A 24836-nucleotide genomic window follows, 5' to 3' on the forward strand; every position below is an offset into this window, starting at 1 on the left:
TCTTCAATCAGTACAAAAATTTATTATTTAAGCGTTCAGCTCAAATACATGTGATCAAATCTCTTTGACCATAGAAAATAAGAATGCTCCAAGACATACTTTAACCCAAGTTTTAGCCCACAGAGGATTTTCATAGTTAAATTTGAAACCCCTAGAAAACATTAAGTCCTGACACCACTAACAAGTGGTATGTACAGTGCCCTAAGGAGGATTAAAAGAGAGCGCAATGTTCCATAGAAATGGCACCCTTAATTTGTACATTATGGAAAATTAAGGAAGTTTAATGATGAAAGTCAATTACAAGTTTAAGTACATTACAAGCTTGCTTACTGTATGAGCACTGTTACCAGTTGTCTTTGCAAGTCTGTGTTCCCCATTACTAGCCAAGATTTTTCAAGTCTTGGGTAAAATGGTTGGAAGTGGTTCTCCAGTTGAGTTTCCTAAACACTTTCCACCCCGATTCCTGTCCCCAAGCTACTGAAAAACAAACACAGGAAACTCAGCAGCTAGAATTTACCCTAACAGTGGTCTGTACAGCTAGCTAACAGCATTAGCTAAACAGCAGTATAACAACGGCCCTGGCAGTGGTACTATGAAGCCCAAGCTACCGTAAGCATAGAGAGTATTTTGTAATACTAATTTGAAGCTGAACCTGTGTTTAGTAGGTACAAGGTAGACATCTTAATCAGGTCTGACCAAGGGTGTAGCGAGGCTACGCCATTACCCTGTTAAGCTGAAGCTCAGCGTATGACATTTCCAGAAACGCTGATGCTCTCAGCCCCCAGTTCCAGCAGCCAGGACAAATTTTTTTCCCGCACTCCACAGAATCTCTTGTACAGGATCTTTTGCCAAATGAACTGGCAAAACACTGCTATCCTGCAGTCTAAGAGGGAAGGTATGGCAGAGTGAGCAAGATAAATATGCAGCTACTGCCTTCCCCCTCTTCCTGAGGTGAATTTAGCCAGCCCTGAAGAATGTTAATGAAAACACTAATGCTTAAAAAGGCAAAGTGTGTCACCATATGCATTGGAATTCACAAATTTCTTAAGATTCTTCTTGAGAACTGAGTTAAAAATGCACCTAATGACAATTATTGCATTTTTCTTTGGCTTTCAAATCTACATTTAGTTTATCCTCAGCAGGCAGCCTCAGCGATGAACATGCTGTTTTGGGGAAATAAGTGATTCCTTTTCAGCAGGCAAGATGATAGGTTGAGGTTTCTGAACCTGCAACTCAACTAACAACTTGTGACGTTAAGGGCTACCGTGGTTCTGACTGACCCTGTTGACTTCAATGCCCAAATCCACTGTATCCTACAAAAAACATATCTGCATAAATGCCAGATTTGTGCGTGGCTGTTACACCAAGAAGCCATGCAAAATATAGCTGCAATTCAGTTTGTTTTTAAAATAAATTCAAAGTGGCATACTCGGCTCAGCCAAGACACTAATGAGTCCGGTGACAAAGCTTCTCATGCCATTTTTTACCGATCTGAAGCCAGAAATATGAAGGAAACTAACCTACCGTACTGGCGGCAGCTTCTCCTCATTCCCAGGGGAGGGTACTCTTTGCTAAAAGCATGCACACTGACAACATGATTAAGGAAGTACATGCCAATGTATAGTCTTCAGCTTTTATCCTTTATTACATACACCGCAAAGAAGGCAGCATTAGACACACGCACAGTGTGTTACATCCATTCCATCCACAGCACACGCACGCACACACGCACACACACAGCCTTAAAAAAGTGTCTATGATAAGGAACATGTTATAAAGGTTGTGATCTTTATCTCTAAGCCCCTGAGCTTTTTCTTATAGTTAGGTGAAAAGGCAACGAACAAGTCTTTCCTTGCTCTGTAAGTGCTTTGTGCAACAATGTCCGCAGAGGTCATAAACAAGTCTTTTTGGGAGGAGCAACACGAGTGTCTTACTCCCGTATTCTCAGTCTCTTATCGCCATTTTTGCACCAGTTTCCAGTTATGTTTAGTCGCCATAGTCAGCTAATATAGCTCTTGCTTCTGTAATTAAAGATAGGATCGGTTCTGCAGGTCACAAGTGAAATGCAATCCCCTGTTTCTCTCGAGAGATGTCATCTCGGTGATACTGTCGGACTAGAGAAGTTACCAGAATTCCGTGGGGACTGAAGAGGCACGGATGGAGAACTGGGAGACAGTTTTCTTGGGCTGCATAGGTCGCCATTGTGCAACTTCCACAGAAGTTCTTCATTTTCCATTGACAAGCGTTTGTTTACTTTTGATTCTTTCTCTAGCGACTCCTGTAAAACAGCTTGCTCCGTAGAAAGTTGCCTGCAAATGCAAGAGTTACATCAGAACACGTAACCCAAGTTGTGAGGCTACAGCTTTGAACTTCATTGTTAAAGAAAGGTTTGAAATTGCAGAAACCCCTGCTTGGCTTATGACTAAATCAGTTCCTTAAAATGAGGATTTAGCATGTTCTCATCCTTGCTGGATTTAAACTGGTAGCTTGCAGAAAGCAGGAATGTTTCTTTCTTCAATTGGGACTTTCTCCTAAGGACCAGAAAAAGCATCTGAAAAGTCAGTCTTGCCCTACTTACAATGACAGGTGTTTTTGGAGCCTTTGGGTCTTGTTGCAGGCTCAGCTCTACACAGAAGCTGCATTTCTTTAGTTTCCTTCAAACTAGAAGAGTCTGCCCATCCATTTAAACAATAGCTGAAGTTAGGAGAACCTCAGACCCATTTTATTCATATTAAATGCTCTGTTATTGCTAAATAAAACACACTGCTTTTAACTGATCTAAACTGGGGACAAATCACTCCACTGAAGCAGTTAAAAGTAAAACCAGGTTTAGTTCACAAGCCGGTAATACTTAAAGAGCCAATCTATAATAAGATAGTATTTCTGAGCTGCTTTTTCTTCCCTGAAATACTGTTTTGGAACACTGAAGAACTTACTGAACTGTTACCCCCTTACAATCTGTCCTTGCTTGTTCTTCTACATAGGAATGAACATTTGTAGCCATCCAAGTGGGGAAGAAAGGAGCATGTTCTTTTACAGAGTACTGCAAAACCCCAGTCACTAATAGTTACACAGAATTTTCTTTCTTGCCATGAGAACACCTTTCCCTGGTTCATAAGAACATCTAAAAGTCCACAGATATTTTTCACCTTGAAAGCTCCATGTGTTTGTCCATCCGAGCTTTTAAGTCTTCGTTTTCTTGCTGAACCTTCTTTAATTTATCCATTAAGATAGTGTTGTTTTCCAGCTTAGAAAAAAAAAAAAAGAGGTCACAGTTTAGAATAAAGCCCATATATGCACCCATCAAGATAGTGACTGGACTATCACAGACATTCGTAATCTGGAGCTTGCAGACTGTTTACTTATGGTAAAGTGCAAAAACCTACAGTAACGTGAGACTGACCTGCTATCATGGCTTAAATGCTCTGTACTAGTCAAATAGATCCTACTTACCTTATCCTTGCATAACACCGGCATTTTGCCACTTGTGCTGATTAGATGCCAACAAAGGAGGACTGGATAAGGACCTACTAGTTAACCAGTACGTTCTAGTAACTTCTGCCGCTGACGGACAGCAGTTCTGTCTGTGGCAGACAGAAGACTGTCGAGAAAAAAACATGCTAATGTGACAAATTCAAGAGCTTCTCTGTGTAAACAGCTCTCCCTGTTGCTCTCCTCATTCCACTCCATGGTTGCAGGATGTTACCGTAAGTTAAGGAAAAACAGTGCTTAAATGGTTGAATGGTCTAATGGCCAACATCTATCAGAAAAGATGAAGGTTTACTAGTAATTTCCTAGTAACTGTAGACCAGGGAAACACATGATGCTGTGCGGTACTGAACAACTGACATGAACTTATTCCTTTGTATCCAAACCTCTTTCTATACTTCCTCATTAAACTCTTGTTTAAGGAAGCATTACAATAGTGTTCAAAGGCCTCACCCAGGATAAGGACCCTGTCCTGCCACAAGTAAGAGCATGCTGAGTACGTACAAGTTCTGCCCCCAAAATTGCCTTTTCAGGTGGAATTATGCACAGATCAGGAGCAAATCCACACAGGTAACCAGTGACTTAAAGGCAATAGCTAAACTGTTTGATCTAAGCTAATCAACTCTAGATGAAAACATTTATTCCATTTCACACTTCAACATTTCCATGTTCGTGTTTTCCTGACAGTGCAACCCATCTTCCATAACACTCAAGCAAAGGTACCAGGGTAAGGATTTTTTAATTCAGGTGGTGGGGGTAGAAGCAAGGGAAGAGAAAAGGAAATGTGTAAGAGGCTCGCAGATAACCTTGTACTAACTTTGGAATAGTTTATGCAAACCAGTCGTTGTCTTAAGAGGTTAAAAGGTCATTTGCAGTATCTGGTGATTCCTTCCCTCTCTTTACATACAGCCCAATGCAGATATAGCTGTAACTGCAAGGTGAGCACGTCCCTTCATAATTTCATGTTTCCTTTTAAACAAAAAAAATTAATCCTCGCACACAAGTCTGACTAGCCGAGTTCACTATCAGAACATCACTCAGAGCCGTGGTCCAAACCTGCCAGACCCCAAGGAAAACTCACCAGTTTTTCCATCTTCATTAGCTTTACATCCTGCTGATGGAGTTTCTCATTCTTGATCTCCAGCACTGCTTTCAAACTTTCCAGCTCCTGTTCCAGATACATAATCTGCGGGTTTTTCTGAAAGATTTCCACAGAGTTTGCTTAGTACCCTGAATTTCAGGAACAGTTTAGGCATTTCTCTGTTATTCAGAAAGAGCAAGAAAATAAATACTGTGACGGCAGTTACTTTTTCTAAATGAAATTCAAGCCAGACAGTTTTGAACAAGATGATCTGCTACCACCTTCTCTAATTTTGTTTGTCAGTGGGCAGCTGCAGTTTTCCTTCGAAGCTTTATGTACAAGTGTGAAAAACCCTTGTGAGTCAAAGGAAGGCACTAAAGCTGTCACAGCGAAACTTACTTTGCAGGAGTGCCCAAAGGCTCCCTTTAAGGATAGGAGTTCCAAAATTTATTTCATATTACTCATAACCCATCCCAAGAGGTAATTAGAGTAAACACTGGAAGAGTTTTCAGGTGCTGGAGTAATTAAAAAAGCACCAGACACTGAAAGCTAGCCGCTTCAGTAGTAGCTGATTTTCAGTAGCTATCTGCTCCTGTAGCTGACTTCCCCTGTTTTGAGTCTGAAGGTAGCTGGTTCGTAAGCAGAAATTGAAAATTTTCTTTTTTATGTTCTCCTTAAAGCCTAGCAATGCAATTGCACATCAACACCTTGCGCTGCTGTAACACCCCTGACTTATCTGCAATACAGCAAGTTAGGGCTTTTTTATTTTTCCTTTTCCTGTTTTCCAGGAGGTGGAGGGGAGAGCAGGAGGGGGACGGGGCAAGGCCAGATCTGGTTTCCTCAAGGTTCTCTCTTCCAGAGTGGGGAACCATTCAAACACTGCAGAGTAAAACATATTCCCTAATTTCAAAGGCAAAGTCACAGGCAAAAAGAATAAGAAATAAAGCAAGTCTCAGTCTGTTTCCAGGTAGTCCGAGTGGAACGCAAACAGAAATGAATCAATGATTGAGTGTGTCATGTAACTAAGTTTATCTTTAACGAACAAAACTAATTTTAGCATATTTGGGTAAGAATACTGGTTTACCCACTGGGTAACAGCTTCACTGCTGCATCAGAACCCTACGACTCTCTGCGGGCAATGCCTGCAGTTCTGGGAGGCGGAGGCCCACGAGGACAGAGCCAGTGCGTTTCACAGGTCACAAGGGCCTCACCACCTACACATTTCATTCTCCTGCCTGGTTTGAAGCATTAGTGATTCTTATTCAATTTCTACTTTTGAACAGACGTCCGTGTGATGGTGGGGCGTGCTGCGCTGCCTCAGAGGAGGCGGCAGACAACTTGAACTTCATTCCTCCCTTTTATGGCTTTACACAGAATCTAGGAGCTAGTGAGAAAAGCGATCCTGAGAAGTTTAAATACAGCTCACAGTGTGTTCAAGATTTCCTTGGGGCTTTTTCCCTCCTCTACCCCAATGGTCGTAAAATGTCGTTTTGAAGTTAAATCTGAGCCATCACATTAGCTACTCAGTAGAACACAGAGCCAGATAAAAAGACCGAAAGGCCTAGGTGAGATTTAAGCAAAAAAGCTGGGAATATCAAGTGACACTATCTAAATAATACTGGAGACTTGGAAATACACCTCTGCCTTCAAAGGGCCAATGGGAATTTTGAGAGTGGAGAATTTGTGTTTAGTACAGAAGAATATACTGGGTCAAATCAGCATTCTTCCACTGAGAAGCCTCAGGTTTATCGCACACCTCATGCTGCCAGAACGCAAAGTACATTTGCAACTGTGTAAAAGGCACATGGCTACGCCTCCTTTAAATTAAACAACATCCGAGCATGCCTATGGATACAGTTCAAACTCCCAAGTGCAGCGTACAACACGTTCTCTTTGGTATCATCATCTCTCCCAACCACAGCAACGCATTGTGGTCACAGATTCTTCTTGCGGCAGCTCTGTCCTGCCACTTGAATCAGCAGTAAGAGAGAAAAAATAAATTTAATTCCCGTGAAAACTAGGGCACCTCCTACTAAAAGCATCCCAAATGAGTTTTTAAGCGTGGAATTTCTCTGTGGGTAAGCAGTACTAGTGGCGTTCCAGTTATTTCCAGGTAACCAGTAAGATAAGCATGTTTATGTCTAACCCTCCCAGTGCATGAAAAACCTCTCTCAGAGCACATTTCTAACCCAGGAGCATCACAGATAACAGCAGCCTTGGGAGGAAAGGCAGGACAAAATAAAAGTTTATCTGAAGGATAAGTCAGCAACAAGTATGACTCAACGTTTGACTAAATGCATTAGAGACTCAAGTACAAGAAGCGAGTTTTGCGGTAGCGATTAAGCCCACAGTGATCGTAGTGCTATTAGATCATTTAGCGACTGTCTGGAAGAAAGCTGTGGTACAAATTTTGCGTACCTGTTGGTCTTCAATTTAAGCTAGGCTGTAACTTACACCACTGACTTAGATATTCAGCAGCTTTATAGATTTATATTGTTAACCTTAATACGGAACATTGTAGTGCTTGAGGAGAAACTTCTGGCAGGCGAGCAATTTACATAAAATACTAGTCAAAGTATGGGAGCCCCACCAGGCTTGGTTTCAAACCTTTCGTATTATGCAATAAAATAGACCCAGGCTTACAAGATCTGCTCATGTGCATTACTTTTGAAGATCAAGACTTACAACATTGGCTTTTTCTTTGGCTATTTGTTTTTGCTCTTCTACTTTCAACTTCTCACTCAGAGAGTCGTTTTCACATTTTAATTCATCAATTCTTTTCTGAAATGAAAAGATACGGTATAGTTAGGCCAAGAATTCAGTGCACATCTCCAAACTGCCTTTTAAGTTCTAGGCTTTTGCAATGACCCCGCCCTTAACAAACCTCTAGCAATTCTTGCTTCTCTTTAAAGGAGTCCTCAAGCAACTTCCTTTCAGATTCGTGGGCGCTCTTGAGCTCTGCAACAAATGGTTTTTGCAGATTTTTAACAATGCGTAAGACAACGACAATTATTTTTGAAAGGCAGCAGCACAAAAAGCCAGCCAATACAGATATGCACAGATGCAGAGTCAATGAAAACACGGAAAGAACATTTATCATCAGTTGATCCAAAGCACGTACACAGTACCAGATTTATTGCTGCTTCAAGATTTGTTGATTGACCCCTCGCACATCCATTTCATTAGCTGACAGTGTGTCAATTTTAAAAGCATGCATCTACGTGCAACAAATGTATGAATTGAGCGCAAGAGCCACATCTGAGGAAAGCTGAGTTTCTGATGGGAGACACAGCAAAAATTGAAATTTTGCTTTCTAAAACCTTCTAGAAAAACACTTCCTTTCCTACTTTGGAGATGTCACAAAGAGGAGTTTGCTCTTTGATTGCAGCTGGAAGCGTCACCCGTTCTAATGACAAAAGTATCACTGGAAACTTGGCTATCAAGTGATGCTGGAGGGAGGATGGAAGCCATCATCACTTAAATCAATTAAATGCAGTGCCATTTAAAACTGAGCACACTCACCAGCCCCTCCCTAAAAAAACACCTTTGCCCCAGTACACTGTAAAGAGCATGCAATATTTCTCAGCATTGCCGTGTCAGTCTGGAAAGCACACAACCCTACTTATCCTCAGTTTCAGCTTTGAGGTGCTCCTTATAGAAACAGGAGAGTGAGAGCAATTACCCATTAACCTGCTTTCTGAGGACAGACTGCAATTCAGACATCTTTTACTGAAAGAAAAAGTGATCTCCACTCTTGAACGGTTTTAAAAGTTTCACTCAACTAAAACGGGATGATGGTTATTCCAGTACTTAAAATGAGACTTGCTCAGTTCCAAAAGAAGGAATTCAGCCAACGTTTTTAAAAAGAGCTGACTGCCAAGAACAATGAAATGGACATATTGATGAAGAAGTCTGAACGTTTTTCTTTGTGACCAGCAGTACGCTACAGCGTATGTACTTGCATACAAAATACTTGCCTGAAAAAGAGGACTCGTACTCCTTTTTCAGCTCTTCTACTTTTTCTGAGTGGCTGTTTTCAAGTTCCAGCTTAAAGTTTTCGTGTGTGATATTTAAATTGTCCACCTGCAAGAAGACAACATGATTCCTCCCCACCCCCACCTGTCAACTTAACCCTTGTTTGAAGTATTGTTCTAATGGCTTTACGCAGCATGTTGAGCATGTGTTAAATAGTCCAGGCAGCACTTAACTGATGGTCACAGAAGAAGCTAAGCCGCATACAACACCCGATAAATGAGAACGATGCCTTACAGTTTACCATTACCAGCAGGATGATGTATGCATCTGTCGCACACGCGGAGCTGTTGCAAAGCAAGGTCACAGGCCAGGTATGTCTTTATAAATCTTACAGCTTAAGCTGCCTCAGATAACCCAGTGGAGCTCCAGGGGTCACTGAAGCTTGCAGAACACAAGGAATCTCCACCATGTTTAAACACAAGCTTAAAATCTGGACAGCTTAGTGTAGTAATATTTTTATAGTTGCAACAAAGTGGGGTTTCACATTCGATAAAATAACCCCACTATTAATCAAAACCCCCAGTATTATCTGAAGTCTTACTTGCAGCAGAAAGCGATTGCTAGAGAACTTCTCTACTTTAAATGTCACAAACCTGCTCCTGGAGTTGCGCTTTGTACTTTTCTGCTTCTTCGATGCAGATACTTTGAAGTTTCTCACATTCTGCCGTGTAAAACTGTTTAAGCCTCTCCTCCAGCTCGGCTAAATCATTGTGATGTTGCTGGTTTAACTTGTGCAAAAATCCTTCATAAGCAGCTTGCAGTTCATTCCTGTCTCTCTCCAATTTCTCACACGCTGCAGAAGTGGTTACTGAAGATGTCAAAAGAAAAAAGCAACTGGATCAAGTTCAATGCTAATTTCACTGTCTTCATTACAAGTATTAAAGACAGTGAACACGCTGCACAGCAACAGGGTTACAGGAAGACAAATATAATTTATCCATGAAATGAGCAGCACCTCCAAGGACACATGAAAGGATCTTTGCAAAAATACAGGCTTCAGTGTTTCTTATCCTGACAATTAATGGAATCTAGTTAAGCCAGGAACCCATATAGAAAGCACAAGTGTGACAGTTTGTCATGGCATAGAAGAATGAATGTCTCACAAGAGACACTGGAGTGCTCCAATAAAAAAATTAATTGGATTTGCTACTTCACCTAATTTGATCCCGTTTCAGTAGCATATTTGTCAGAGTACTTCACTTTTTGATATATAAACCACTCAGCTAAATTTGAAGTCTTACTATCCTGAAGATCATCCGTTTGACATGTTACTCACACTCAGCTATGCAGCAGAGAAGCAATTCTAGCCTGACATGGACTGCCCAATACAGAACCGCCAATATGAAATGTACTGCTAATATGCATGTGCCCAAGATATTTAAATATGCACGATACAGAATAGTTTCAGGCAGAAAGTTCAGAGCATTAAGAAAACAGAAATGCTGCACCGAAAGCCTGGAAGCAAGGTGAAACGGGTCCTCTAACACAAGCGTGTGGTCACTGACCTTAAGCAAAACTGCTTCTATACAGACTCTAGTGCTTTGGTTTAAAATAAATTAGTCAGATGAGCACCTACTTAAGAGAAAGATCAACTAAACCATTAACTTGATCTTGATTCAAATATGGGAGAAGTCATGCATACATACACTTTATAGCAGCTTGGCACACTGCCCAAACAGTATAAATACAAACTCTACTCAAAAGCACGGGAAGATTCAAGGACTTTTGTGCACGCAGCGCAAAAGATTCTCACCACAGCTGTGCCTGAGCCTTAAGATTCATAAGTTACAGTATCATCAAGGGCCAATTCCCAAAGCAGCACTGGGCTTGGCTCGAGCACAGGCGGAGCTGGGGCAGCCTGCCCCAGCAGAGTGCCTCAAGTTACACATGTGTCTGTCGTACTCCCTCTTTGCTATGGCTCATCAAAAGCAAGCGAGTAACTTGATGAATGATACTTGCACTTTCTTAAGTAGACTGTAAAGAAGTCTTAGCCCTGCTGCTATCACCTGGAACCTGCAGTTGAACTAGAAAGTGTAGGAGTGAGCTGTAACACTTCATGGAAATCAGTCTGCATGTGCTTCTTCCCGAATTCGCTTTAACAGCAGGCTTAGCTCTGCGCTAGGTCTGTGTGAAAGATCTGCTGATCGGGGCAGATTTAAGCCAAGCTGTGCATCCCGTGACTGGCAACGATGCAACTAAAGGCTCAACTAAAATGTACCACAACCCAGGGAAGTGGTGGAGTCACCATCCCTGGAAGTATTTAAAGTCACATAGATGTGGTGCTTACAGACATGGCTCAGTGGTGGACTTGGCAGCGGTAGGGTAATGGCTGGACTTGATTTCAAAGGGTTTTTCCAACCTAAACAATTCTATGATTCTCTGCAACCCAAGCAGATTTCAGTTTTCTATACTTTCTATACCACCACCAAAAATGAATTTTATTTCCCTGTCTTATTCCTTCCACAGACTTCTATTATTACTGCTCCCTTTGGAAAAAAAACAGGGAAAAATTAGCATTCAACACTTGAACCACATTTCATTGGCATCATGTTATTGAATATATATGCTTGCATTGTCACAGTTTTGGGGAAGAGGAAACGTCATAGGTAGGGGACATTATTTTACAATGCGAAGAGCCAGGCAGTGAGCCAAATGGAGACGTTACGCAGCCAACCACATGCAGAACCATCTAGAGCAGAGTAAGAGGGGTATAGCTGAGCGGCAGGCAAATCACATGCCTCATTTGAGATAACTGTGGCAAGATGCTTCAAATGATCCACTTTAAAACCAACTGAGGAAGAAGCAAACATCCAATTCTTTATTCGTAAGGCCAGAGCCATTTGTTTGCCTCCGTTTATCTAAAAGAATGTGCTGCCTATCAGCATCTTATCTCTAAAAGTCAGCAAGCAGAACTTCAGGTGATCCAAAACACTTCAGAAGAAAAGCAAATAGCAAACCATGCCTTTGTCAAAGAAAATAGACACATCACTTCTTGTTGGGCCAGCCTGCAATTCAGATTTATGACAAGACTAATGTTAAAAAGGCTAACAAAAACTTTTAAAACTTGCATTGGTAGTTGAATGTTTTGTTACCTTAAAGGTAACTTCTGGCTTCTGCAAAGCTGGAGGCTGCAATGCCTCTTTGCAGATGGCAAGCCTGACTTGAATCGTGCCATGCAAACAAGCAGCAGAACCACCACACCGCCAGTGAGCTCCCAGTATCATGGTGACCCAAGAAACTGCACATGTGAAGCTTCAGCAAAAGCACCAACTGCAGAATTGCCAATCTGAACTTATGAGAAGCCCTGTGAACCAAAATTTGTCCCCATAGCCGAGATTCAAGTGTCTGCAGCATTTTCCACAGCCCTATCCATCTCCAGACTGAATCATGTACTTGATGATCGTACACTGCCTTGTTTTAAGAAAGGGACAAGTCATGAAAAAGGCAACAAAAATTCCTTTGTTTGGCCCCATATCCACTGCAAGGGGATGCTGCAAAACTCCTGTCTAACCAGGCTGGATGGTTACACAACTTATGAGTTTTCTCCTTGAACTCGGTGCTTAATTTTGAAGACAAATTTTTAAGTGGAGCACGTGCTCTTCCAGTAGCACACACAAAATCTCTATTTTGACTTCTCATCCACTTCAGAGACTCTTGAAGGGCAATGTTACAGAGTTTTTGTACACGACTGCTGTGCTTCCTTTCCCTTCTTAAAGCGCTTCCCTCCACAATGCTACATCCTCATTATGCCACACGTTATAGCGGACCACGGACCTTGAGCAAGAAAACAACAGGAGACAAATGATCCAACAGCATTTGAGAGAAAAATCAAGCCATATAGATGAAAAGATGTGCTGTCCATTAAGTTTGTCCAATCTGTAACACTTACACAGTTTTAAGCTTTAAGGACAGAGCATATGGAGTAATGTACTTGGCAGCCAGGAGCAAGATTTACTTCTTCATTCAAATAGCAAAGCCATTGATATTTTTCCCCGACTTGGCTGCCCCCACCTCTCCTCCCAGTCGTACAACAGTGTCCCTCCCTGTGTTACTACAACAGGGAGCAAGATTAGCGTGTATTTTTAGGCTTTTTACCAGCTGTTTATTATAAACGAAGGGCCTAGTTCTTTTGGGCAGAACCATGACCTCTGGCAATCGCAGCAAGTTTCTGAGATTTGGTAACAGAGTAACCTCAGACCAGAAATGCTGGTTTTGACATGTAAAATTAACATTCATTTGCAGTAGTTAGCAATGGCCACTTGCAGCTTGGGTATTTCATTGCAAAGCTTTGTATGTCCCAGGACCATAAAACAAATGCCTGCAAAAGAGAAGCGCGGAGAACCAGGCACGTGGCAACTCCCTGCAATCCTGCAAACAGCAGCAAATCCAGACCACATGAACAGCAGGACCAGCTGAAGGAGAGGACTGCAAAAATTGCCTCAGGATCCCCAAGAAATCCATTTCATATTTTCAGTAAAGGTAGCCAAGAGGTAAGACCTTACAGTTGTGCAGCACCTCCTTCTTACAAAATTTAGCTTTTTCTTATTCTAATCATAAAACAATTAATCATCCGGTATCAGTCCTTATGGCTAATCTACTTACATAAAAACATTTTTCAACTTACATTCCCCTAAAAGGCGCCACAACCACAGCTCTAGGAAGATAAAACATGATGGATTTTTTTTTAATCTTGAATTAAATTGTTTTGAAACAAACATTATCTTCATGAAATTGTTTCAGTCACTCACTGGTCTAGTTATGATTTATGAAAAGCCCTCAGACTGCCAGACATTTTGAAACAGAGGTCACTAGGACAGTAAACCAGCAGCATTTTAATAGATATCGGGGATGTGAAAGGGGAGAATTACCAGAACACATTAAGTATTTCGCATGGTGTTATGTCACAGCACACAACACTTTATTGCTCTAACTTCATACTTCACACTGCAAGATCTATTGTATATATTCTGTCGATCAGTAAGTCTACTGTAGACACAAAGGCTCATTTCCTTCTCTGTATAATTTATTTTAAAATGGTTGTCTAATAATTAATTAATGGTTTTGGCAGATTCTCAATATTAGGAATTCTACCCAAACATGCTTTCAAGTTTATAACCAAGTTTCTCTTGGTGTTACTTCTATAACGAAGCTAACCGTACAGGACGTTTAGCCACATTTCGTATTTGTGTTCTTGGGCGAGTTGAAACGAGGCAGGCGGACCAAGCAAGCATGCTTTAAGCTACATTTAAGTGGGTATGGTTGAATATATAGGCGAAGCATTCAGGTATCTGCCAGGAAGCTCCTACCCACTAACGCTGCAAACACTACGGTGTCAGCTGGTGGGCGGGCGTCTGAGTTGTGGCAAGTTACGCCCTGCCCCAAGTAACCGATAGAAATGCCTGCCTACTATTAAGGACCACCAAAACCTGAAAACCAAATCACATTCACTCCATCTGTCCGTAAAACACATTAGTCTTTTTTTTTTTTTCAATCCCAACCTCCAAAATATTTTAAAGGTTATTTATTAATAAAAAACAGCATGAAGGTATTTTGAAGAAAATACCGTTTCTCATTTGCAAGGCAGCAAACGGAGGGGAGAGAGGGGGGTTAGGCATTTGCCTGGCTGTACAGGATACGTGCAAGCCTCTTCAGCCCACTGAAAAAGGCTCACGAATGGCAATTTTCAAAAGGCCAAGGCAGGCACAGGCTGAGTCAGCTCTGCACCTGCTGTTTTGTGGCAGGACTGAGCTGGATCACGTCCAACACAGTTGCAAAGAGGCTCCAAAACAATCTGGAGTGCAATTAATTTAGAGGAGTAGTTTCGTACCTCTCAAGAATTATGCAGCTCTTGCAACTTCTGCTTAGGTAATTAAACAGGTAACTAGAAATAATTTATGCACCAGCTTGCATCTTAAGAAGGGAAACAGGTGGCAAACAGGACATCCGTACCTGGTCCAGGCTCCCTGAACCAAGGCATTTACATTCAAACCAAAAAGTTTAGTCTTTGTGGCTGGGTGACGGAAACCCAAGTTCAGAACCTGACTGTTAATGAATTCTAACGCCTTTGGAAAAGCCCATCCCCAAACACATCATCGTTGCTAACCCTCACGCGTTTCCAGCTACCAGGAGCAGAAAGCAGTGTCTGGTAACCGTCCTCTCCATGCCCCGCACAGCCATGCAGTCGCTGCCAAAGGCAGGTTCTGGGACTATAATGCATACTTCAATTGTTAAATAAAAAGGTATTTTGGTAGAAAGGGTCATACAGAACAACCTGGGAAAATGGACAATTTGACAGCGAACCACTTTGGTTTTGCAAGGTGCATCGAGGAGCTTGAGAGCGCGCACAATTCAACTTCCAAGCAAGAAACTGAGGAGTCCGAACTGTGCAGGGTGCAAGCCGCAGGAGATTTCTCGTTCCTCTCAAACTCGGCAACATGCAGGGCACAGACTACACCGAGCTGGGCACACCTGGTCCCTTTCCTAGCCTGCCTGTTCCCAAACTGCAAACCAACATGCCTTAAAAACACGGCAGCTGGGACTCCACGAGACACGCACACGTGTCCACGTGGCCAAAATAAGATTCAAACTGTACTTAACTTTCTGAGCCTATCTGTGCCTAGATCATACTGTGAATCAAAATTCACAGTACTTGCGTCAAAATAGCCTACAGAAATCTTAAGTTCAGCTATATCCGTTTAACACTGGCAATGGAAAGCTGATTAGCAGGTGTGTATTTAAACAGATTATTTTCGGCTAAAGCTACTGTTACAAGACTGCTTTTCTCACACCTTATCAACAAATGAGGTCTGGCTGGCTTCATTCATTTAACTTTTTTTTTTAAAAAAAAAAATCTTTCCAAAGCTAGACAGAATTGAAGACCTGTGTAGTTTTCCATTTCTGTGATTAAATCCACTTCCTTTACATGCTGAGGAGAAAACTACAGACAGGCTAGACGTGTGACACGGTTAACACAAAGGAGCTGCATGAAGATAAATGCCTCCCTGAAACCATGGTCTGGAAACCTTACAAAGGGAAGCGAGCCCGAGGCTGCCGTTCAGATGCTTCTGCAGAACTGACCCAGTAAGATCAGCTCCGCAAGGGGAAGGGCTGATGACCTCGGCCAGCAGCGCTGGCTGACAGCTCTGCGCACTCGGGTGTCACCGATCCATCAAACTCAGCTGCATTTGACAGTTTTTCTAGTTATCAACCTACTGAACGACATAGTCTTGCAATGGGAGTCCCACATATAAGCTCAGCAAGCTGTCAATCAAAACAGGAAGTTAACAAGTTTATGGGAAGCTCATTTAAGAGTAAAGCACCCTTAGAAAGAACTAAGCTTTTTTTTTTTTTTTTTAAAAAAAGCAAGCAAACAAAAAACCCACCAACCCAAAAAGCGGTAATGGGTAAAAGTGCTGGCTAGCTTTTCGTCTGCCCGTCTAGGCTGAATTTTCCCCCTCCTGATAAGTGACAAACATAGTACCTCGGCTGATAAAGTAATATTGAAGATGCAAGCACATGGAACAATAGAGACTTTCTTGCTCTGACAGCAACCCTTCTGAAGTCATTTTCATGATAAACAAAAGGGTTTGCCAAGAAAGGCACATGTATCTACATAAAAAAATAAATGTATTTTAGGATGTTTATAACACAACTTTATGGGAATGCAAGAAGCCCATTTCACACTAAGACTCTTGTTTTGTTGTTGTCACTTTAGGGTGACAGAAGTGCCAGCTGCAGCTGATGGGGGACAACCCTCCACCCCACTGCTCCTTCCCCCTTCTCCGCTCCAGCACCGGTGCTCCTTCAGCCACACGTGGAGCCAGACCAGGCAGCTTTGGGAAAACAGCACTTCCAGCCACCAGTTTTGAGCTGGCTTAGGTCCCCAGGCAGCTCAGCGTATGGCTCAGCGCACAGCTGCCGGGGCAGCAGGGCTGGCACAAGGCAGGACAGAGGGACACAAAGGCAGGAGGAGGCCAGGCTCTTCCAAAGCCAGCCGCTACTGAGACCTGCCTGAAACAACTGCAAAACTGCAATTCAGGTGCTTCATCAGTAGGAAGGTTAAAAAGATGCAGCCTGGCAGATGCCAGACCACCAAGCTCTAGAAAAGCCCCAGCTTTAGTTCTAAGCTTCCAAGAAAGAAAATGCTACGTATTTCTGCAGCGTCTTTGGCACTCTCATCTATTTAGGCTGCAAGGCTTTCTCTGCCTGTGATATTCCCCATTCACAGATCTGCAATTGTATGCGGCACCAAATAAGCTCTCAGAAAGCTGCATTTTAACATAACCTTCTAAATTGAATGACAGTAATAGTGACAAATGGAGAAGCCATGCTCTGTCGCTTCAGCTGGGGGAGATGGGGAGACCCTTCCCTCCCCACCAAGCCTCCAACTCTGAGTAGATGCCAGGGAATGCCCGCCTTGTTAATCAGCACTAAAAAAATAATCTGAACATTAGATGCACCATCTGCACGTAACAAGACCTGCATTTGCACTCAAGTTTGGCTGAGACAACACTCAACTTCCCAAGCATGTGAAAACAAACATTTCCAACTTTTCAACAATAAGTGACATATCTGAAAGTGCTCCACATGTATTACTTCTGCTTTCAAAGGTGTTCTTTTCCTTTCTTTCTAAAGGGGCTTCATCATAACAGAAGTGTGCTTTTATGAAATGCTCCTTTCACTTTCAAGTGCTATCATTTTCAGTCCAATGACTTTTTGCACTCCCCAAGATGATTCTGCTTTGAATTCAAATAAATGATATGAAGTTACCATTAAATGCAGTTAAATCAAGCTTTAAATTTGGCAAAACCAGCCCCTGCACATTATAGCTCAATTTCATATTATAGCTATCGACTAGGATGAGCTCAAAGATTTAATCTCATTAGCCTGATAGCATTTCCTCCTGTTAATTTTACACTCACTCACCTACAAGCCACTAAGGCAATACACAGATTTTTGCGGAGCATATTTTACAGGTTTATGAATTTTTTGCCAGCAAATCTCTAGAAGACAGCGTACAAATAAGTTAAGGATCAAACACAAGCATATCATCAGCCACCCTCCCATTTTTAAGAAAGGGTGTGCTTTGGTCATCAGAGGCATGTTTTGCGAGGAGGCCCCGCTAGGCGCAGGCAGATCAGTGCCAGGAATTCGGTGAACCTGGGGTCATGCTGTCAGGGCTCCAGGGAAATGCAGCGATTGAGGCATCTGAGCAGAATTCAGTCAGGGAATTAAATGACTGCTATTACAATACCAGGGCATCTGTCTTGCCGCAGATCTGTTTTGCTGCATTTCTGTTGTCATGAAAAACACAAAAATAAATCCTTACCTAGTTCTCCTCGAAGGTTAACTAGTTCTTGAGACAACTCCTTACGCTGTTTCAGTGCTTCCTCCCTCTGCAGAGAAAAAAAATGAACAAACCCAAATATTTAGTTACTAGTGATCTGAGCAGGGCACCTTCCAATAATTAACTTACATGTGTTCTGTAGGAAAACAAGAAGCAGGAGCAAGAAGCCAAGATATGAATCATTTAGGATAACAGTTCTGCTGTTACAAAATACACAGATGTTCTTCTGTTGTTAAGGAAGTTACACTTTAAAACAAAGAATAGCTTTTTCCAGGATAATAATGCAATTAAAATCCTACTTTGCGGCAATTAATTATATATTTTATGATGGGTGTAGCAACGTATGCCTCCAGGACAAATCAATTGATAACTGTCAAGGGCACGACAGTACAGTACATATGTGAAAGAGGCATGCATTAAATATTTACCTTAAGCTTACTTAAACAGAACCAAAAACTTTGCTAAATGCTCAGTCTTCCGTGACGGAACGGCACAGCCCTGTTCAAAGTTGAATCCAACCCACCCCACTGCTCGCAGTTCTTAATATTAAGACAGATGATGTTTCCTCTAACACATCTGTCCTCAAAACAAGCAGAAGCACCCATCTCCCCGCTTTGCCTAGGAGCTGCGCCTCGGCCAGGGGAAGGCAGCCGGCCAGGCCCCTCTGCCCCCAGACCCGCACCCCGGGGGAGAAGCGCAGGCACGGCCACGGTCGAGGCGCTCCGTGGCTCGGTGGCAGCGCCTCGCACCCACGGCTGTGCTGCAGAGACGACAAGGTCCGGGCTTCCTACTGCCAGGGCACCTTCACCTTGCTCACAGCTGAGCTCCTGTCCAGCTCCCTGACGTAGGAAAAGCGCCGCAAAACAAATACTAATTACCCTTGCAGCAGCACACTGAGAATAGAGGCACAGTTTGCTGCTAGAGCAGCCCATCCTCCAGCTCCGGCAGCCCCCTGCTCAGCCCCCCGGCACTCATAGGCGATGCGCAGGTGGTGGCACCACCAGCGAGGCTGGTCCGGCAACGCTGGACCTCGCCTCTGCAGGTTATCCTACTTCCGCGCCGATCGCTCCGACAGCGGCAGATACTGCAGCTTCTGCAATTGGCACAAGCAGCCAGCGATCACTTAAAGCCACAGCCCTTCTTTTATAAAAGGCGAGCCCCAGACATTAGACCGATCGATCTCCGCTTGCTCAAACGGCAGCCGGGATCACGAAGGGAATGCTGCCCTTCTCTGCGGATAATGGAGCTTATTTTTAGCCATTTTGAGCTTGCTATACGCTGCTTTCACACTTAATTTATTGATGCAAAAATAAGCCACGGGAGGCCTGAGCTGAATGGGAGAGGCACAGATACAGCAGCTTTGCTGCTGTCAATGCCCAGGCTTATGTTCACAGCCCCTGCGCACACAAACAGCTTGAAACTTGCTTCGCATGCTTTTCCTTCAGCTAGGATACATTAGAGAAAACATAGTAATAATGCACTGGCCCGAAAATCACTAAGACTTTTTCCATTAGCTGCTACGCAACTGACCACGGCAGATACGTTTGCACACGGGCAGGGCCACACCTGCACCTGCTCTTCTCCAGGGAAAACCTCACGTTTACAGCAGGTTCCCTGTTTGCCCCCGGTCGCTCTCGCCACAGCCTGACCCCCAGGCTAACGTCGGCACTTGCTCACCAGGTCGCCTGGTTAAGCGCACCCTGTCCTGGAGGTGAGAAATACTCACTGCATGCCTGCAGAACAAATGAAACAGTAAAATACACTGTTCTTAAGAAAAAATAGAGGGAATCAGAAATCAGAAATGAGTCACGCATTAAGGTCTGACACAAGACTAATCAAAATGAGTGATTTTTATGCTCTGTGCTCTCATCTGCTGCAAGTGATAGGAAATTATTCTGCAGCTGAAAAGGCTGGTTAGAAGAAAGGGCTAGCCCGTTACTAGAAATATTTGTATTTTTGACCTTGTATGGGAAAGATGTCCTTTTAATCACTACAGTTTAAGCAGTCTTAACAGTTATTTGGGCACTGACACACTGGTAGGGGTATTAAGTAGCTGTGCTGCAGTTTTACATTAAGCACTTAGAAGCTTTTTACAGTGACAGTGGGCTAAGACTGAAACCACGCCTCGCCCTCCACCATAAATTCTCAGGAGAGCGGAGAGCTCAGTTATTGAAAGGACTCGCCCTGCTCTTCCCTGCTTCCCTGCTCAGGAAGGAGAGATGAGTCATCTCGCTCCTGTTCAACACCAGTTCCTGTTACGGCCACAGCATCCAATGATGAAAACGTGAATGCTGCAGTGAGGTATTTGAGCCGCATTGTAGTGCGCTGGGACACAACCACGGAGTGGATTTGCAGGCGAGTTAGCTACCAAAGCACTTCTGTTTTCATGCTGTGGACTCCTGATGGGATTTTCCAGAGCTTTTACAGTAACCTTGTCCATTACTAAATTAGCATACAAACACACTTAGGAGATTTTTTTTTTTTTTTTAATGTGCCCCCTCCCCTTGGCTTGCATATTCATTCTTTATTCTAGTTCTCAAAAAGTCATTCTTGAAGCCGATTTCTTCCAGCCCACTCTATGGGTAAAACATCTCAAATCTTCCCCCCTCAGCCGGGCAGCTGCACCATGCCGCACACCCTTTGGAAATGCTGACATTTTTGGTTAGTGTTTCTGAAAGGCCTGCTTCATGGTCCACACATTTTGTATTTGTTTTTAGTTCAAGCAATTTGAAGAGAAAAGGGCATACGAGATCAGAATATAGTAAGGACTGACAGTGGCTGAGACTAAAAACCCAAAATAAGGTAGAATAACATTGCCTTACTAATTTTTTTCATAAGTGTTTCTTGCTTTCTGCTGCTCTTAAACCCTTTCACTTCCTACTGGTGCTGTTGTGACCTTGCGCCTATAACCTCCAGCTTGTCCATTCATAGTTTCACAAATAAAGGAATCCAGACAGACAGACTTGTAGCATCATCTCCTGTTAAGGAACATATTCAGAAAAAGCTAGCATTGAGACTGCCAGCCTAAAAGACGACTAAGAAGTTGCTCATTTGGTTAAGCAGCCACATGAAGTAGTCGGACTGACTAGCTGTTAATTTAGCACACTTTTATCTAGGTTCTGAGAGAACTGAAGCTCCAGGCACAAGGGTCTCCCCAAGAAAACATGAAAGTTTCCAAGACCTGAAATCTAAGTGCAGCAAAACACCAAAGACCACTTGAATAACTCAGTAAAGGTCATCTTTAGCATTTAATTTACAGACAGGTATGCACGTGCTTTGGGCTGGAATATCAAGCAACCTTCCAGTTTATGCTTCTAGTTGAAAGATCAATACCAGAAACTGAAACAGCAGAACCAAGTGGAAGCGTACAGGATGGAGCAATTTTGGCATTGTTCATTTATCCAGATAAATCTGGCAATAGGGATCATCTCGCTCAGCTGTCAGAGACTCAGGGAGGGTATTCACACCAATTTAAAGCTGTTTCTGGCACAATTTATGAGTTTATGCCAAGATCATATAGGACAACTAGGTACCTATTTTTCTTATTTCAAAAGAATCTACTGCAGGTGCACAAGAAATCCAGCTGAGCTTTAGCCAAAACATTCTCCCTACCTTAAACGTGGAAGCTGTAGAAAGGAACGAGAACAGAGCGTGAGGATAAAAGCTTTGCCACAGGCAACATCAGGGCAGTGCACCTCTGCTATTGGATGCTTCAAAAAAATTTTCAGCATAAGGAAGGAGACTTTGGCATTTCTTGTTCTCTGAAAGATTAGGCAGTTAAAAATCCTTCGTGTTTTGAAAGTTTAACAAGCGAGTTCCGGGGCATGTATGCCCTGCAGCAAGGACTTGGGAAGGCGAGGTATGCCCCACTACAGCTGGATGGAAAATGAAGAGGTCCAAGGTAGGGGAGGTCCAAGGCTGGAGAACATGACAGTTTCAAGATGACAAAAATGACCAGGCCAGGAATGGAAAAAATTACATATTTTCTCATTCATGTTTGTGTTACTGGCAGTTACGCAGCCCAGTTACAGGCTTAAAAGTATTTTTTCCTGGCAATCAGCTTTTTGCTACAGCTTGAGAATCAAATAGGCTAGCCTAGGGTCATCTTAGATACAAAGGAGGATGAAGATGCATCAGCATCTGAACAGTTTCTATTTTGCTCTTTGTAAAAGCAGGAAGCTCTACAAAAGGCCACATCCCAAAATGAACAAAAAAAGGTGTTCATACCAAGCATGTAAGCAGCCAACCTTCCTGGCTATATACCTATACCAAATCTTCATGTGAGAAAGACATCAGATACTGCCAAGAGCTCAGATTATGAGCAGTTCTCAAGCTGGAATGGGTGGGTATTCCTCAAGCATCCCACAGCTCCTTTGCAGACCCTGAAGCCAGGAGTATGGAGTCTTATGGCAAACTGGCAAGTCTTGTCTCCTAGAGGAGACGTGTGACTAGCCGGACCAACCATTTCAGGCTTCCCAGAACAGTCCAGATGCTGGCCAGGTGAGGTGGCCCTGGTGTGGGAGCCCCATGGTCTGCCTGCAAGTAAAGGCCGTGAGAGCCACAGATGGGCTTTTCGGCCAGGCCCAGCCTTATTCACCTTTTACAAGTTTTTCCTCCATGTTAAGAGCTACAAGTCCTTCAACAGCTACTTGACAGCAAACCATGGCAGAAAATGGGTTTCAAGTATCCGTCCAAATAAGCTAACACCACCCATCTGTTAGTAATTATCCACACAACACAGCTCACATTTTAAATGACCACACTCCTCCTGGAAACAAAACGCGTACTCTTTTGGAGTTGTACTGAAGAGAGAATTTACAAAAACCAATATTGAAAACTTCACGTTTCTATACCAAGACATGGGAGGGGTTGTTTTCTAATTTCAAGCAGCTATATCACACCAATATCTATCTGATAAGCTACTTGTCACACTTGCCTAGTCTACCCCGTGCAATGTATTGCCTCCTCCACGAGCTCTGTGGAGTTAGCAAGCTTCCGCCATTTAACAAACCCTCTCACTCAATTTTTCATCCTCAGATTAATGTTTCCAGATCTTCCTCAACATTGTAGTCATGTGAAGCCTTGTATCTTCTATCCATTAGCAGGTTCAGAAAAAGCATTGTGCATTGCCTGAACCAAATACTGCAAAGCACAGTAATACATTGCAATGGAACAGACACAACCCACTTCCAGGTCCTGAAATACCCCAGGGAGTCAGATCATGCCATGGGACATTTCCCATGACACAAACGTATAGCGATCATACTGGAACACCCCCCTCTTAACACTGGGATACGACGTGGTCCCTGCCTCACGCAAAGGGCAGCCACTGTACCTGCCTCTGATCTGGAAGGCTGTAGATCAGCCTTCTAGTTTTATCAGCAATACACTTCGTAAGCAAGTTATTTCAAGAGTGAAAACTTACAGAAGGAGAACATTAAGTGTTAAATATAAAACACTGATGCTTTTTTTAAAAAGCATTTTACTAGACCAGACCAAATAAAATTTGTTCAGAGCGCATAAAGCAGAAATTCATCGGCGCAAAGAACGGAAGCACTTAAATGTGTTTTATTGTCATATACAGGGCCAAATGCATTTTACTCTGGGAAAGGAAAGCCTTATTTTTGAAAGCTATTTGCTCTCAAACCACAAGCACTTACTCCTAAAATAAAACTTAGAAATACCGAGCATCTTAAAAAAATAATAATAAAATGTAGTTATTTGCAAACTCTTCTGTAACATGCGTGCTTAGACCTTACAGGTGATGAACTTTGTTTGTATGGTGAAAAAGATAATTTAAATATTTAATACTGGTGCAGTCTCAGTTGTCTAACAGAACTCAATACAGGATGAGTCTTTCTCATCCGAGGAGATATTCCCCTTACGGACAAAGCATTAGAAATTGGAGACTACTCCATCCTTGTGCCATACCAGTCATGAAAAGATGAGCATCGTCACTGGCTATAATGTAGGAACTGAGTCACATCTTTGCACGAACTCCAGTCACTCATATGTCATCAGCTATAGCTTGGAGGTAATTACGAAAGGGTAACAAAAGGGCCATTCATATCAGCTTTGCAGCGTGACATTTGCTTTGATTATTGTGGTCCTTATACGACAGTATTTCTACCAGTCCCTGTTCCTTCTTTGCTGGCAAAACCCAATCCTCTAAAAGAATCTTCCAATTAGAAACCAACAATTTCAGAAATGAATTTTTTGTAAACTCACCTGCCCTCCACCCCACTTAAAACCTTGAAATGTCATTTCTTTCACATCACTCAGATGCAAAAGCAAGCTTAAGAAATGAGCCAGGGAATTGGCAAAATGAACCGGTTTTACACCCTCTGCCCCACATATATTTTTGAAAGGAGCAGCGGACTATCACTGGAATAAAGTGAAAGTGTCATTAACCATCTCAAATCAATAAATATACAGCGAAATGATTACTTCTAAATTACTCTTGGCCTTTTTAGTGTTATGCATTGCGTTCTTACCATATGAAATAAGCAATCAGTTCTCACCTTGACTTATTACTTCAAACAGAATTCAGCTAAGCCTCAGAATACAACACTTAGATGATTAGCTGATACTCACTGTAATTTCTAATATTTTACTTCTCTCATTCGCTAGATATGTTTAAGGAGAATCAGCTGTTTATTCCCCAGTGTTTAGTGTGTGAAACACTAAAGGAGAGATCCAGCCAAACAGGATTCCTATGAGTCACTATATATTTAATGTGGATCATACACTTGCAGGCTCTTTATGCTTTTATAAGCTTTACATGGGATCTTATGCTCATACGGGATCTTTGGTTTCCCGTTTAGAAGAGACGTCCACCTTCATGCAATAGCCTCAAAGTTAGGTCCAGATGTAGTAATATGGGCT

At 42.6% G+C, this 24836-nt stretch overlaps 1 protein-coding gene across 5 annotated transcripts in view; it reads right to left on the minus strand.

Annotated features, from left to right (window-relative positions):
* The window catches only part of MTUS1 (microtubule associated scaffold protein 1), a 131544-nt gene continuing 106708 nt past the window's right edge, over positions 1 to 24836 (minus strand). For 2 of the 5 annotated variants that reach the window (XM_064449527.1, XM_009504698.2), the window contains 8 exons: positions 17934 to 18000; positions 9199 to 9413; positions 8548 to 8653; positions 7455 to 7528; positions 7256 to 7351; positions 4571 to 4687; positions 3150 to 3247; positions 1 to 2309 (listed from right to left, as the gene is read on the minus strand). In XM_064449527.1, coding sequence (XP_064305597.1) covers positions 2093 to 2309; positions 3150 to 3247; positions 4571 to 4687; positions 7256 to 7351; positions 7455 to 7528; positions 8548 to 8653; positions 9199 to 9413; positions 17934 to 18000 — 990 coding nt within the window. In that variant the 3' untranslated portion in view covers positions 1 to 2092. Of the gene's footprint in view, positions 2310 to 3149; positions 3248 to 4570; positions 4688 to 7255; positions 7352 to 7454; positions 7529 to 7678; positions 8654 to 9198; positions 9414 to 17933; positions 18001 to 18829; positions 19018 to 24836 lie in introns of those variants that run through there. The other 3 variants (XM_064449526.1, XM_064449525.1, XM_064449528.1) reach the window with 2 other exon arrangements.

The sequence above is a fragment of the Phalacrocorax carbo genome, chromosome 4 (assembly GCF_963921805.1).
Source record: "Phalacrocorax carbo chromosome 4, bPhaCar2.1, whole genome shotgun sequence".
Taxonomy (NCBI): Eukaryota; Metazoa; Chordata; class Aves; order Suliformes; family Phalacrocoracidae; genus Phalacrocorax; species Phalacrocorax carbo.